We start from the raw sequence: 16,279 nt of genomic DNA, 5'->3' as shown, positions 1-16,279 counted from the left end.
ATATAAGTGCAATAACCTTGGACTCGATGTTAAACCCCATGTCACCTCACCTGATAGTAACAGAATTTTTACTGGTCCTGATGATACCTTTACTATTTGGCAGATTGGCAAGGACTATAGGACTAGTGCCAATTTCTAAGGCTGTGGGTTGAAAAATGATCCGTTGAAAAGTAATCTTCACACAACCGCTGATCTTGATGTAATGTCAGTTGAAATGTGAGAGATGAGACAGGGACACACCAGATCCACAATATAGCCCAAACACCTTCCAGAATATTGCTCCACATCAGTCCACGCTGTCCTGGAAGATTACACATCACATAAGCATCTTAATATAATAACTTGATCACAACTGCTTACATTAAATAGTACTACATTCCTGACAACTCATCATTGTCCAAATGCAATGCACTGAACTTCAACTGAATCTCAACAGAAACAATGTAATACAGCTACAATCATTGTTGAACAATAAATTACACTGCCATATAACATATTATATCTTGTTTATTTGTGTTGCTAGGTAACAGCAAAGCATGCAGAACTTCATCAGACCTACCTGGACACCCAGGAGAAGCTGAAGGAGGTGAGTAACATGTTTTTTTAAGAAATGGAAACTGTTCTTTACATTCCATCAGTGATGTCTCATCTCACTTTGGAAGTGTGATTGAATGTGGAGGATAAAACAAACATGAGAAAGTTCAGGTCAAAATATTTTGAAATTAGTTTGTTATGATTTAATGTTTGAACACTGATGATATTTAAAAGTATGAGCGGGGGTTCATGGGCAACTTGTATCCTGCTTGCTATGAGAAATGTCGAAAATCGTGATTAGATTACCAAAATGGCTGCTGGCTGTGGGAAGGGAGACAACTCCTTAAGACTGTGTGAATGCCTTTGGTTCTTGTGTAATCTCACCATTCTTTATGCACTTGTGGTGAGTCAGTTTTTATTTAACATCACATGGTAATATTGCAGGAGCACACTGACAAGTTAGACACCTTTGATGTCATTAGCAGAATCTTGAATTGCTAGTAATCTGTTTGATGACTCTCACACAAAGATTCTTGACATTAGAGATTATTTCGATGGACTTCTTCCAAATGGCCTGGGGAAATCTATTGGCACATTAAAAGGTCAAATGTCAAGGTCATCAGATAGAAGAAAAAAATCACCAAGATGTTCTCAAAAAGTATTTTCATTAAATGGGGTATATATATCGTCTCTATGATAGAAGCCGGTTTTGAAAAGGAATTTGTCAAGATTAGCCAAAGTAAGACAAAGGTCAAGGTCATCATTCAGCTTTTTGTAAAACATAGTTATTAACATATGTCATAAAACTTAAAATGTGCCTGTATCTTAGCCAATCTTACAACATCTATTATTCGTACTGTGTCTATCAAAGGTTATTGTGAGGCATGGTTTTATCATTAACTGCCAGTTACACTTTCACTTTACAGTCTTGAGACTTGGGTAATTGTTGGATCTTAACAAGTTGTCTTGATTGAGGTCGTCTGGAAGTACATAATGGACAATTTAATAGACTTTAAGTTTTGAGAAAATGGCGGTGATGGAGCGGCTTATGTTTTTGCAAGTTGTGACATCTCTTGTTATAGTAAGGTCCTTTTACACCTGTCAAGTTGTTATTCACATATATAAGGTTATTATGTGCTTGTAAAGGCCACTTGTAAAGTCAGTATAGCCCTAAAAGCCATTATGTACCTGTAAAGTAGCTCCATGCTTACAAAAGCCATTCTCTATCTGTTAGGTCATTATGATCCTGTGAAGTCATTGCACACCTTTGAATACCCATTCACCTTCTTCAGGTTCAAGACAAGAGTGAAGCTATTGACACTGAAATGGAGAAACTGGCCGAGGTCGAAACAGAGGAGAATCAGGGGTATGTACTCCACATCGTGTCAATATAATATAATATTATATTTGTATTTTATTGAATACCAGTATAATAATTTGCAGTCTGAAACAGTGTTTACTGGCTTATTTGTTGAGAATATCGTGTGTAGTGGCTTCGTTCAGAAAATGGCTGAACATCCATGCAGTCGACAGTTTGTAACTTAGCGTTGATCTAAGTAAACATTATTTTATACATGTATATCTTACCATATTTGGGGCGGTCGGGTAGCCTAGTGGTTAAAGCATTCGCTCGTCACGCCAAAGACCCGGCTCCGATTCCGACATGGGTACAATGTGTGAAGCCCATTTCTGGTGTCCCCCGCCGTGATATTACTGGAATATTGCTAAAAGCGGCGTAAAATCAAACTCACTCACTCACTCTTACCATATTTGCATTCAAATGGTCCCAGCAGTCAAAGTAGTTAACAATAACGGGATACCTAAAGTTGTACAAACGATTGATCTTACTGTACGAAAAAACACAAAGATAAAATCATTCATTTATATTTTTCTCACAAACACCGTCAATTTTTCTGTCGTAACCATTCACATTTATGCACATATGTCCTCAGGTGTGCATACACATACAGTACAGTCGATAGTTGAATTATCATCCGACCCACATTCCATGATTGGAATAACGCAGGGGGTTGTTCATGGACCCCGAGACCCGCGGGGATGACTGTATAAATATAAATATGACGATGGCCTGTAATCAATCAAATCTGGGCCAGGGTGACCATTGGTTGGTATTTGGAGCAAAGATGACGTACAATCAACAAGTCACCTTGTGTGACAAGCATAGGTTACTGTGTACCACCTTTCTCACGGATCTCCCACATATTGCTGTCGACCTGTGAAGATCCGGGGTAGAATAGGTCTTCAGCAACCCATGCTTGCCCTAAAAGGCGACCATGCTTGTCGTGAGAGGCAACTAACAGGATTTGGGGGTCAGGCTCGTTGACTTGGTTGATGCATGTCAATGTATCCCAATTGCGTGGATAGATGCTCATGATGTCAATCACTAGATTGTCTGGTCCAGACTTGATTATTTACAGATGGTCATCATATAGCTGGAATATTGCTGAGTGCGGCATAAAACAGCAAATGAACAAACAAACAAACATGTTGCTGTCCATTTTATAAGTTACAGTGGTCTAGTGGTAGAGCGGAAGGTCCGGGGTTCGATCCCCGGCCGCGTCATACCAAAAGACGTTAAAAGATGGTACTTGTTGCAACCCTGTCTGGCGCTCGGCATTAAGGGGCTAAAACAAGGACTGGTCGGCTCGGAGTCGGTATACTGTGTCTGAGTGGGGTATTCATGTTAAACTGCGGCATGGTATCTCAGTGAGCTACCACTTTAAATCGGCATCAGTCCGGACTAGTACAAGCAGCCACACAAACACACACACATACATGCATGTCGCTATATAAGTGCAATAATCTTGGACGAGATGTTAAACCCCATTTCACATCACCTCACCAAGGTTAAACTTGATATAGTACAGGGGCAAGGGAAAGTAAGTCAACACTGTGTGGCTCTGTGAGGTGTTTTTATTCATTGTGTTTCCTGTCCTCACTACAGAATCCTGACCAGTCTGAGGTCCTTGGTGGCCATGAATGAGAACCTCAAGAAGCAGGAGCAAGAGTTCAAGGCCCATTGCAAGGTCAGGGTTATATCTCTGTTTTTTATCCACGTGGTTCACAACAAATGAATTGATAAAACTCAAGAGACAAGTTCAGGAGTTCAAGGACCATTGCAAGGTCAACGTCATAACTCTATTTCATATCATGTGGTTCACAATAAGTGACTTGATAAACCTCAAGTTCAAGAGTTCAAGGCCATTGCAAGGTCAGGATCATAACTCTGTTTCACATCCACGTGGTTCACAGTAAGTGACTTGATAAACCTTAAGTTCAAGAGTTCAAGGCCATTGCAAGGTCAGGATCATAACTCAGTTTCACATCCACGAGGTTCACAATAAGTGACTTGATAAACCTTAAGTTCAAGAGTTCAAGGCCATTGCAAGGTCAGGATCATAACTGTTTCACATCCAAGTGGTTCACAATAAGTGACTTGATAAACCTTAAGAGGCGTGTCCAGGGTCTCTATTTATTATCTGTTGCTTGTTCCTGCAGGAGGAGATGGTTCGACTCAAGGACAACATCAGTCGGCTGAAGGAAGACATAGATGAAGACGACTCTGAAGACAAGGTAGCCAACATTTTCAAGTCAACATCCAGATGTCATGATGTGAATAAGGAACATTTTTGGTTCATTATAAGCTAACATCTTCAACAGAACCTCAATGTTTTTGCTCATTTTTATAATCCTTGATTAGAAGTGTTCTCGGGATATGTGGTTATATAATACAGGAAGCCTCCGGTTAGGCCACAAAAAATTAATTGCTAGATTATCCTCCACGCCCTATTCATGACTTACCCACCACCACCGCCACCCCACCCAAGGACAAATCTTTATATTTGCCAGAGTGAAATGTTTAGAACATTATAACAACATCAGCTGTCAAATTGCCATTCCATGTTTACGGCATGCTGTAAACTGGTCTACAACAAACTCTCGGTGTGTCTGCCTATCGTCTGCATGAGTACATGTTGGGGCAGGGCAAACGAAAATAAGGTTTGACACAGATATGTCTGACTGCTACTGTTGAAATCAATGTTTAATTATTATCTTTGTTATTTCAGTCATCTATTGGTGTCCAGTATTCATGAGACTAGACGCCTTTAATAGTAAAATATGAAATTAAAAGCCTCCCTCCCCTCACTTTTGAAAAATAAGCGGATAATAATCTAGCAATTCTCTAGTATTCCTTGGGTGGACATAAATAGCATAACATTCACAGTGCCCTCTGCAAATATGTTTCTGCCCTACAAAATCCCATGTTTGATCTCTGATGTTTATTTGTTTGCTTGTTGTTTAACGCTGCACTCAGCAATATTCCAGCTATATGACGGCGGTCTGTAAATAATCGAGTCTGGACCAAACAATCCAGTGATTGATATCATGAGCATCGATCCACGCAATTGGAATCGATGACATTCATCAACCAAGTCAGCGAGTCTGACCACCAAATCCCGTTAGTCGCCTCTTACAACAAGCATAGTCGCCTTTTACAGCATGGGTTGCTGAAGACCTATTCTACCCCGGATCTTCACGGGTACTTTGATCTCTGAACAAATGATTCAGGGTTGTGATTCACTTGCAAAAAGAAAGAATATCAACTTGTGAAATATAAGTACTATATTGGAATATGAATCGCATTGGATCCATCGTATCGTGATACGCATCGTATTGCGACCCCACCATATTGTTACACCTCTGTGGTGAGCTGGTGTCTTTTGATAGTTTTTTTTTTTTTAACAATGTATTTTTCGAGTTTCCATGGCACCCACTGAAAATGGCATTAGTGCTCCTTTCTGGAGCAGATCTTGAAAATCGTACAATATTTCTTCACCAAACATGGCACATAGATAGGTTAAGTGGTGAACTGGTGCCGTTTGATAGTTTGGGATTTTTTGAAAATTTATATTTAGAGTTTCCATAGCAATGAGTTTGACTTGGACTGAAAATGGCAGTAGTGCACGTTTCTGGTGCAGACCTTGAAAACAGAACAAATATTTTGTGCCTTGTGCAAAACGGAACATGTCATATTGGCAGGGTATATGAGTATTTCATGCTTGTTGAGAATAATTCCAAGGACCTCTAAATGATAACTTTAACATTGTGGTTATTCAGGAGACAAGCATTTATGTGTTTTCATATTTGCATATTTGATGCCTGGGCAGTGACAAACTGAATGGGGGTAAAAAACAACTTGAATGAAGTTGTTCTGATAAATATTGATCACACATAATATATTAGTATCGCTGTAGTGAGTGAGTGAGTGAGTGAGTTAGGTTTAACGCCGCTTTTAACAGTATTCCAGTTATATCATGGCGTGCCAGCTTAATGTGGGAGGAAAGCCCGAAGTGATGCAGGTCTCGGACGTTTACCACTAGCAAGGGTATGGTGCTGACAAACCTAGAAACATAATTGGGGCTAACCAGGATTCGAACCCACAATCATAGGTTTCTGCCATGCCCAAGGGACGCAACTCTGCACAGCGAATCGCGGCGCCTTAGACGACTGGGCCACCCGTGCCCCCAGTATTGCTGTATCTGTTTTGTCTGGTTGAATGGCAAATTTGGGATAGAAACGTACTTCTCAAGAAATGTCTAGAATCCCATTTAACAACATTTAACGATAAGATTGAAACAATCCTTCTATTCATTACAAATAGAGGCAGATCCAGGGTTTCGAAACAAGGGTGCTGGGTCAGAAATACCCATTTTACCCATTCATCGGTAGATCCTCCAGTGATAAAGTTAATGTTAATACCAGTCAAGTAACAGTTATCTCCCTTGTGTTTCCTGTGACCCCTAGGCACGAGCTGGGCTGATCGACAAGCAGTACACCGCAGACAAGGAGAAGCTCCATAAGATACGTCTGCTGCTGGTATGTAAACCATATTCATTTCAGTGTTCCAGACCGCCTCCGTGGTCTAGCGGATAGAGTCTTTGCCTGGTGGTCAGTGGTTTGCTACCCGTCCGCGTCTTACCAAAAGTGTAAAAAATGGTATTTGTTATTAACTTACCTGGCGCTCCACTTTATTAAGGGATAAACCAAGAATTGGTCAGCTCGGAGTCAGAACACTGTGTTCGAGTTGGGTGTCCATGTTAAACTGCTGCATGGTATCTCAGTGGACTAGCACTATAAAATCAGCATTAGTCAAGATGAGTAGCAGACACACACACAAACAGACACACATAAATGCATATCACTATATAAGCAGTGTATAAAACTCCCTAAAATTTCAGTCAGACAACCGGACTGGCAACTTTGCGAAGGTACCAGTCCAGATAAAATGTTGCCAGTCCAGAATTTTCTGGACTTCCAAACAAAAGTAACGAAAGGATAAACAAAAGAAAAGTACCGTTTTATGTTAGTTCTCAGAAAATAACAGTAAACTGACAGATTGTCAACTTAATAACTATAACTCATTGACATTTTATTTATCAAAAATGATTTTAACACTGACAGTTAGTTTACCCCTTACATTGAATTAAAACAAGAATACCAGTAAATCTTGAACATAGTTATCTCCCTTGAATAGCCTCAAAGCCAGGCATGCAATGTTTCAAAAGGGACCGTCAATCAGCAAAAATAAACACATATATCTTGGATCCAATGGATGTTTGTAATTGTTATCAACTCTTCTTGATATATTTGATCTCAGAAGAACTTCGAATGAGATTCTCCATGTATGTCCGAACAGGCCAGGAAGAATCGCGAGATCGCAGGTCTGCAGCGGAAGATAGATGAGGTTCCAACAAGGGCAGAGCTCAGTCAGTATCAGCGCAGATTTGTGGAGCTGTATAGCCAGAGTAAGTTATTAAATATTGCACTGGAATAGGGCTGGGACTAGTCCAAAGTTACTACCCGGGTACCCACCACCCTATTACCCGACCCCACACTGGTACCCGTTGTAGATATTTAGAGATAGGTACAAACTGTCCGATTTGGAAAAGTTTGACCGTAACCCTGGCAAAATGTATTAAGATACATGTGTAAAATAATCTGGTCATGCATACACTGAAGTTTACTGCATGGAGTTTTATCTTTATTCAAACATATTAAAGTCAGAAGGAATGGGTGCATTGTCAGAAAGAAATGGGATAATTAGTGACTTATAGTGTAGCCATAGAGTTTTAGATCATTTTTGTCATTAAACAATATATAACATGATTAACCACGGGTCCGGGTAGTCCTGCGGGTACCCGGGTCCTACTGAGGAACCACCCGACCCGGGTACCCGAGGTACCCAGCCCAGCCCTTCAATGAAATCTTAATTTTAAATTTTTATATAAAAACATGAACTCTTTGTCTCAAATGACTCCCCTTCCTCTTTTTAATGGGTAAATATTGTGTTTAGGTTAGAGCTTGGGGACGTTAGAATAGGTCTTCAGCAACCCATGCTTGTCGTAAAAGAAGACTATGCTTGTCGTAAGAGGCGACTAAAGGGATCGGGAGGTCAGGCTCGCTGACTTGGTTGATGCCTGTCATCAATCCCGATTGTGTAGATCAGTGCTCATGATGTCAATCAGTGGAATGTCTGGTCCAGATTTGATTATTTCCAGACCTCTGTCATATAGCTTGAATATTGCTGTGTGCAGCAATAAGCAACAAACAAACAAACAAGCTAAATTGTATCCTTCTTATATTACTTAAACTGCTTGTTGCAGTTGCTGCAAAACACAAGGAGACGAAGCAGTTCTACACACTCTACAACACTCTAGATGATACCAAACTCTACCTGGCAAAGGAGGTATGGTGGTGTTTGACGTCTAATAACGGGTGTGAGTGCCCCAGTCATTTTGGTTGTGCAGAGTTGCATCCCTTTGGCGTTCCAGAATCTGATGATCCTGGGTTCCAATCCCTGAGTGGCCCTGACAATGCCTCTTGGTTTCTCAACACCAAACTGTAGACATGGGTTCATCTAAGGTCGTAAACAGCTTGGGCATGTGTTAGTTCAGGCTTTAACTGATATAACTGAAATACTGTTCAAAGCAGAGTTGAACCCAACTCACTCACTCATACAAACCTGTAACAACTCAGACCTGCATTACTTCAGGCTTTCCTCCCACATTAATCTGACAGGTGGTCATCTAAGGTGGTGTTAAACCTAACTCACTCACTCAATAATTTCAATATCTCAAGTCAATATCTGTCTCACCTGTTCAGCGTCTGTAAGCTGGGCACGGTCGTGTGTTCAACGCTAGACCAATCCAAATGGAGAAAAATTTTGTATTGCTATTGTAGCAGGGCGTGGAGTAATCCCACAGATGACATCCTTACCTTGTCAGCCTGCTGACGGGGTTAACCTCTTTAATAATGTGGACAATGTGTCCGACCTCAGATTAGAAGGTCCGTGGTTTGAATCCAATAACGGGACTCAGGTATTTTATGGCTGCTACACTGGCGCCCAACGTGGGGCTGAGCACGTTCATATTAAATTTGAGCAGTACCCTACTATGCGGCCCGCGACGTGCCTTCTGTTGCCGGGGAGTATGTAGCAGGGCATGGAGTTGTCCCACAGATCACAACCTTACCTTGTCAGCCTGCTGATGGGGTTAACCTCTTTGGGCATGATCCGAACTCGGATCAGAAGGTCCGTGGTTCGAATCCCATCACGGGACTCAGAAATTTTATGGACGCTACACTATGAAGTAACAGATGTGTTCTGATTTCAGCTGAACCTGCTGAACTCCATCCATGATAACTTTTCTCAGTAAGTATGGCTATCAGTGTGTGTGAGTCATCTTCCCGAGGGGGCAAGGGAGTTAACTGACTTTAAAAGTCCAGTTTCCACCCTTGCCGAACTAGGCTGGAATTACTGGGCTCGATCGTTGCGCCACCAGTGGCTAATACCAATTATGTCCCTTCTAAGCCTCTTCTATGGACCAATCAGATTCCACCTCTCGTATCACTTGCGGTTGCTTCTCACAAAATGGTGGCGCCCAATCAGGATGATCTGATCGATAACCAAGATTTATATTGTGATAAAACGGGTCTTACATCGTAAAATGCATCAAATCACCTGAACACCTTGATTAAAAACATGAAAGGATTTGGAAAATATCTGCGGACAACGAGTTGGCGGTGCACATGCTTTGCAAATCCTGCAATCGATCGAAATCTGCACGACAGTTTACGAACCAGATTTTGATTTCGGTGAGCGATCTTGATTGGACTATGCATAGACTCGTTAGTCCAGCCAAAATGTAACTCCATAATACCAGCCTAGTTCGGCAAGGGTGGAAACTGAACTTTTATAGTCAGACAACTCTCTTGCCTCGGGGAGATGCCCAAGGCAAGAGAGTTAACTGATTTTAAAAGTCCAGTTTCCACCCTTGTCGAACTAGGCTGGAATTCCTGGGCCTGATCATAGCGCCACCAGTGGCTGTTACAAGTTATGTTCCTTCTTTGCCTCTCCTATGGACCGATCAGATTCAACCTCTCATATCACTTACATTTACTTCAAACAAAATGGCAGTGCCCAGTCAAGACGTTCTGATCAATAATCAAGATCTTTATTGTGATAAAACATGACTTACATTGCGAAGTGCATCAATGTGAATACCTTGATTAAAAACATGAAAAGAATAGAAAATATCTGTTGACAATGAGTTGGCAGTCCACATGCTTTGCAAATCCTGCAATCGACCGAAATCTGCATGACAGTTTACAAATGTGATTTCAATTTCATCGAGTTATTTTGATTGGACTATGCATAGACTCATTAGTCCAGCCAAAATCTAACTCCATAATACCAGCCTAGTTCGGCAAGGGCGGAACAGTCTAATGTTGGCCTCAATTTCACTAACAACATGTCTTTTACTCCAATACGAGGGCCACTTACTCTGATGTATGTGGTGGCAAGTTAAGCAATGTCAGTCGCGGAAATTCCTTGGATGGGTGACCGCGTTTCAGCAGCTTGGCTCCGAAGAGTTTCTAGGCCTTCATTCCTGCCCCACAATGAGACACATGTAACACATGTGGTGTCTCCAAGGGCAAGTGCCTCTGTTCACCCAGCAGTGAATGGGTACCTGGTAGGATGAGATGGCAATTTGATTGTTAACCTTCCAGTGTCTAACAGGCAGCTTTGGTTGAATATTCCCCAGGGAGCTGAGAATGATTGTTGAGTGCACACTGATTTATTGACCGGGGTAATAAATGTCTAAGCAATTAGAGCATGCTTATGCATGGAGTACAGCACCATTTAAATGGATGATGATGATGATGATGATGATGATGATGATGATGATGATGCATGAACTTGCATGAACCACACCAAGTTGTGATCTGGCTGATTGTGCAGGGGCAGGGTAGGGTGGCCCAGTTGTCAAGGCTCTGTGATTTAAACTGTAGCATTGGGTTTGAACCTGGGTTCTGTTCCACAAAGCAATCTTAGTGCTAAAATGATCGTAACTCCCAAACTTAAACCTAAGCTTACGATAGTCAGCACATAGGTCGCTTTGTGGAACAGGAGGCTGATTATCATCCTTGGCCAGCACCTTGTCCTTGCCTATGGACTAATGTGGCCACTGTCTACAACATGAATCCCTATGAGCTTTCCTCCCATGATAGTGGACACTGTGTGATGTAGGTAAAATGCTGCCTAAAGCTGTTTAACCCAGCTCCCTCTTTCACACATTTGCTCACTCCCTCACTCACTCGGTATTGGATGCACATTTCAGAGCCATGGCATCTCAGACCAACAAGGACCAGTTCCTCAAGCAGTTTGAGCAGATTGTGGAAGGAGTAAAGGGCAACAGGGCAAAGGTCAGTTCTAGATTTCTTTTAAAAGTTCAGGATTTAGCAAATTGAAATTTATCTTTTTGGGGCATTCCCATTTCTGTAAAAGATGTGTGAATTAAGTGGGATGCACACAACAGCCATCCTCACCACTCCGGGCTATTTTCTACTGAGGGAAAGTGGAAACCACTGTTTGAATCTGCTGTAGGAAACTGGAAACTATTCTATGAATCTGCTGTAGGAAACTGGAAACTAAATTTATTACTCTGCTTAAAGAAACTGGAAACCTATCTATAAATCTGATGAAGGATTTGGAAACTATTCTATGAATCTGCTGTAGGAAACTCATAACTATGCTGTAGGAAACTGGAAACTTCTATGAATCTGCTGTAGGAAACTGTAAAACAATGTATGATTCCGCTGTTGGAAACTGGGAAAAGAACAATGGGGAAACTGTGGTAAAAGACCACGCATGATGGTCCTGTGATAATGGAAGTATGGCGTGTGATTTAGGAGATAAACATACTGTGTTTTCAATGTTGAGCTTTTGCTCTAAACCGTATGTCACCATGATGACGTCATATCGCTCATTGTGACGCAAAAGATGTGACATCACAGTTGTATAGGAAAGCGCCAAATTCCATGCTCTCTTTTGTCCCCCAAACTTATACTACATTCTCTTTGTTGATTTCTATCGTGTTTCCTGCACAATATGTATTGCCACACTTCCTTTGAATATTGAAGTAACCGTAACTTTGCAATTTGTTACCTATAATTGTAGGTATAATTATCTGAATACGCCTACCGACAATGACTGAAAAATGTACTATTCTATGAATATTAGCTTCCGTGGTGATGCGTCCGTCAACTTAGCTGTTTCAATCAGAGGGGGTTTGTTGTGCTTTAATAGCCTCTGATTGCCAAATCAGAATCAAGTATTATTGCGAATTTTGCGAACAAGACTCAATCGCAAAAATTAAAAACACAAAAATAAGTATAAATAATACATACATACTTTATTCATTGCAACACGTCATCAAATGTTGAAGTCATCAACCAGAACCACAAGTTACTCAATAAGTTAAAAACACAAATGAATGCAGAATGGTCACACAATAGATCACAAATGACAGTGTAAACAAACAGATAATTGGTTGCAATCCCTTACGGTCAACTTTCCGGCCAACTCAGATTAACTAGCTTCTGAGAGAAGCTGTCTATTGTTTAGTAATCGAGGGGTCATCTCAACATGGCAACTCTCAAAAATATCTAGTCGCAGTATTGTCTTTGGTGTGGTATTGGCAGAAATAAAACTGTTTACAGTAATTTCCTAATTCATGGCAGAATGTTGGTTGCTTCAGGTGGAGAAGAAGAAGCAGGAGGAGAAGATGAAGCGGGACCGTCTGAACGACGACTACCTGAACCTTGTGGAGCAGCAGAGGCTGTACTTCAAGACTGTGAAGGACTTCAAGGAGGTAGGCCGTGGGGGGATGCTGGCTGGGGAGGGTCCATCTTCCCGAGGCAAGAGAGTTAACTGACTTTAAAAGTCCAGTTTCCACCCTTGCCGAACTAGGCTGGAATTTCTGGGCTCGATCGTAGCGCCACCAGTAGCTATTACGAGTTATGTCCTCTCTGTGCTTCTCCTACTGACCAATAAGATTCAACCTCTCATTATCACTTGCATTTGCTTCATACAAAACGGTGGTGCCCAGTCAAGATGATCTGATTGATAATCAAGATCTATATTGTGATAAAACGAGTCTTCCTCGCGAAGTGCATCAAATCATGTGAGCACCTTGATTAAAAGCATGAAAAGATTTAGAAAATATCTGTTGACATCGAGTTAGCGGTGAACATGCTTTGCAAATCCTGCAGTCGACCGAAATCTGCATGACACTTTACGAACCGTATTTCGATTTCAGTGCGCGATTTTGATTGGACTATGCATAGACTCGTTAGTCCGGCCAAAATGTAACTCCTTAATACGAGCCTAGTTTGGCAAGGGTGGAAACTGGACTTTTGTAGTCAGTTAACTCACTTGCCTCGGGAAGATTGGTAGGGTCAGGATGTCACTGGACTGTCTGTCCAGATCTGAATATTTGCAGACCGCCATCATATAGCTGGAATATTGCTGAATGCCGTGTTAAGCAACATACATTCAAACAAACAAATTGTTTCTTCCAGAAAATACTGGGGAAAAAATGTTGATTCATGCTTTACACATACCTTAAGATTGATAGACAAGCTGATAGTACTTCATCTTCCGAAGGCAAGCGTGTATCAAGCCTATATCAAAGCCTAGTTTCTACCCTTGCCACACCAAGGCCACTTTTCTTGGCTCGACCCTGGCGCCACCTTGCATAGATCACGAGTTGTGCCACGCTATCCAATCAGATCGCTGTTCTTATCTCGTATAGCATCACAAAGAAGGCGACTACCGTAGGCGACGACTTAGTCGAACAGATAATCAAAAATCATTCACGATTTCATCCCTGACACAAAAACATAGGCGATCTTTTTTCGATGAAAAAGACGTGTCAACAAAGACAGGCAGCGCTGAATCACTTTCATTCGAAGGTGTACCAGTCGTGGATGTTGATGTTGTGAACTGTTCTCTGATTGGACTATCGATATGTGTGATATTCCAATCATATTCAGCACAGGAAAGTGGGCTTGATGTGGCAAGGGTGGAAACAAGACTTTGATAAAAAGTCTAGTAGACGCTCTTGCCTCAGGAAGATGAAAGTACTTAAGAACTGTGTTTCCCAACTTATTCAGATCCCGTGAGAGTAAAAGTCTTGAAGCAGTTACAGAAACAATAATCTGTCTGTTGCAAAAATCCAATACCTCTGTATATAAAATAGTCAGCCCTAAACTTCCATATAAAAGTGTCCTCCTTGTGATTGAGTCTTAACATGTCCATTGTTTTCCAGGAATGTCGCAAGAATGAAACTCTCCTCCGGAAGATGAAAGGATGATGAACCGAAACCTGCTATACATCCTGACTGTGTGCAATGTATTATGTGATGATTAAAGTGATTCCTAACTTATGTAGGCTGGTATCCAATGTTCACAGAAGACCTAAACAGAAGTCCTGATTCTCACAATCTCAATCTTGTTGTGGATATGAATACATTGTAGGGCTGGGACGGGTACCCGGGTCGGGTGGGTACTGAGTAGGACCCGGGTACCCACAGGACTACCCGAACCCGTGGTTAGTCACGTGATATATTGTTTAATGACAAAAAACATCTAGAACTCTATGGTTACCCTACAAGTCACTAATGTTCACATTTTTTTCTGACTATGCACCCATTCTTTCTAACTTTTCATATGTTGAAAAAAGATATAAAATAAGTCAGCTTCAGTGTATGCATGACCAGATCGTTTAATACATGCATCTAAATACGTTTTGCAAGTGCTGTGGTGAAAGAATTCCCAATCAGACATTTTGTATCTCTTGAGACCTACAGTGGGTACCCGGGTAGAGTTGGGTAGGGTAATAGGGGGGTGGGTACCCGGGTCGTAAATTTGGACTCGTCCCAGCCCTAATACATTCCAACACTTATGGGAGGTAAATTAAGTAGACAGTGTTTCGTTTACAGAGTCCAAACAAAATATATTTATGTTCATTATTGGTGTAACCGTGGTAACTGCAGTGAGTGGAGACAGCATTATTGCAATGGCATACAATACAGCTCTCGGTAAACAATCTTATTGATTATTAGCATTAGGCAGAGATCCTCACCAATTTTTACAAGTGTGATCTTAGCGCTAAGGTGACCGTAACTCCCATACCTACTTATGACTGTAGTAGTTTGGTTTGGTTGTTGTTTAACGCCACACTCAGCAATATTCCAGCTATATGACAGCGGTCTGTAAAAAATCGAGTAGAAAATCCAGTGATTGACATCATGAGCATCGATCCACGCAATTGGGATACGATGACATGCAGTGGTAAACGTCTGAGACCTGCATCACTTCGGGCTTTCCTCCCACATTAAGCTGACACGCCCTGATATAACTGGAATACTGTTAAAAGCGGCGTTAAACCCAACTCACTCACTCGCTCACTTATAATAACAAGCAACACACTGCTCACCGTTTGCTGATTACTTTCTGTGGTGCAAAGCCTGGGCGACGCGCATTAATTCCAGGGGTCGCCTCTCATTAATTTGGTGATGTATTAATTTCATGAGTAAGTTTATAATGTTACCAGGGCAGATGATGCCTATGATGAGTTTATCCATAGGTCGGTTTATCCAGTAACCAGGCAACTGCACATGTCCAGATACTGGGTATACTATGCCCAGAATTATTGAAGGGATTCACAATGTGTTTGAGTCCCCAGTGGTCCAGTACAAAGGCACTGCAATTATCTGTGGAGAGTAGCATCCCTTAGGCATGCCAGAATCCGATTACCATGGGTTCGAATCCCAAATTCACCCAGATTGATTTGGGGTTTGTCAGCATCATACCACTGCTTGTGGGTTTCACCGAAGTGGTAAACGTCTGAGACCTGCATCACTTCGGGATTTCCTCCCACATTAAGCTGACACGCTGTGATATAACTGGAATACTGTTAAAAGCAGCGTTAAACCCAACTCACTCACTCCATCTGTACTGGGAGTGAAGATTGTATGAGGAGTTTTGAATTGTGTTGGTGTGTATAAAGGGGAGCAACTCTTGTAGACTTCAGGTTGAGAACACTTCTCGTTTGATGGCCAACTGACTGTTTCTTCAGTGACAGGAAACAAATTATTGGTAAGCACACTTAAATATATATTTTCTGAGCTGGAGTGTAAAGAAAATCTTTACTATTTAGGCTCCTTGATCCTGCATTATTTCAAAAATGTGGACAACTTTCAGAAATAATTATTAATGGGATATATTTCATGTGTAATGATATATTATGTGAAGTCTATAAGTGAGATGATAGAATTATCTTTGAGCTGCAAATGTCATAATACCTCCATGGAATTCAACT

The 16,279-nt window shown here is 41.3% G+C and overlaps 1 protein-coding gene across 2 annotated transcripts in view; it reads left to right on the top strand.

Moving 5' to 3' along the window:
- The window catches only part of LOC124130865 (coiled-coil domain-containing protein 93-like), a 62,063-nt gene extending 47,721 nt beyond the window's left edge, over positions 1-14,342 (top strand). For both annotated transcript variants that reach the window (XM_048388362.1, XM_048388361.1), the window contains 11 exons: positions 524-586; positions 1,827-1,900; positions 3,500-3,581; positions 4,054-4,128; positions 6,361-6,432; positions 7,253-7,361; positions 8,220-8,302; positions 9,228-9,265; positions 11,235-11,319; positions 12,654-12,767; positions 14,226-14,342. In XM_048388362.1, coding sequence (XP_048244319.1) covers positions 524-586; positions 1,827-1,900; positions 3,500-3,581; positions 4,054-4,128; positions 6,361-6,432; positions 7,253-7,361; positions 8,220-8,302; positions 9,228-9,265; positions 11,235-11,319; positions 12,654-12,767; positions 14,226-14,270 — 840 coding nt within the window. In that variant the 3' untranslated portion in view covers positions 14,271-14,342. The remainder of the gene's footprint in view (positions 1-523; positions 587-1,826; positions 1,901-3,499; positions 3,582-4,053; positions 4,129-6,360; positions 6,433-7,252; positions 7,362-8,219; positions 8,303-9,227; positions 9,266-11,234; positions 11,320-12,653; positions 12,768-14,225) is intronic.
- Positions 14,343-16,279: the final 1,937 nt, after the last annotated feature.

Source organism: Haliotis rufescens, unplaced genomic scaffold (genome assembly GCF_023055435.1).
Source record: "Haliotis rufescens isolate VD_foot unplaced genomic scaffold, xgHalRufe1.0.p SCAF_10, whole genome shotgun sequence".
NCBI lineage: Eukaryota > Metazoa > Mollusca > Gastropoda > Lepetellida > Haliotidae > Haliotis > Haliotis rufescens.
The sequence above is the reverse complement of the archived record's forward strand: the minus strand, read 5'-3'. Positions and strand labels throughout refer to the sequence as shown.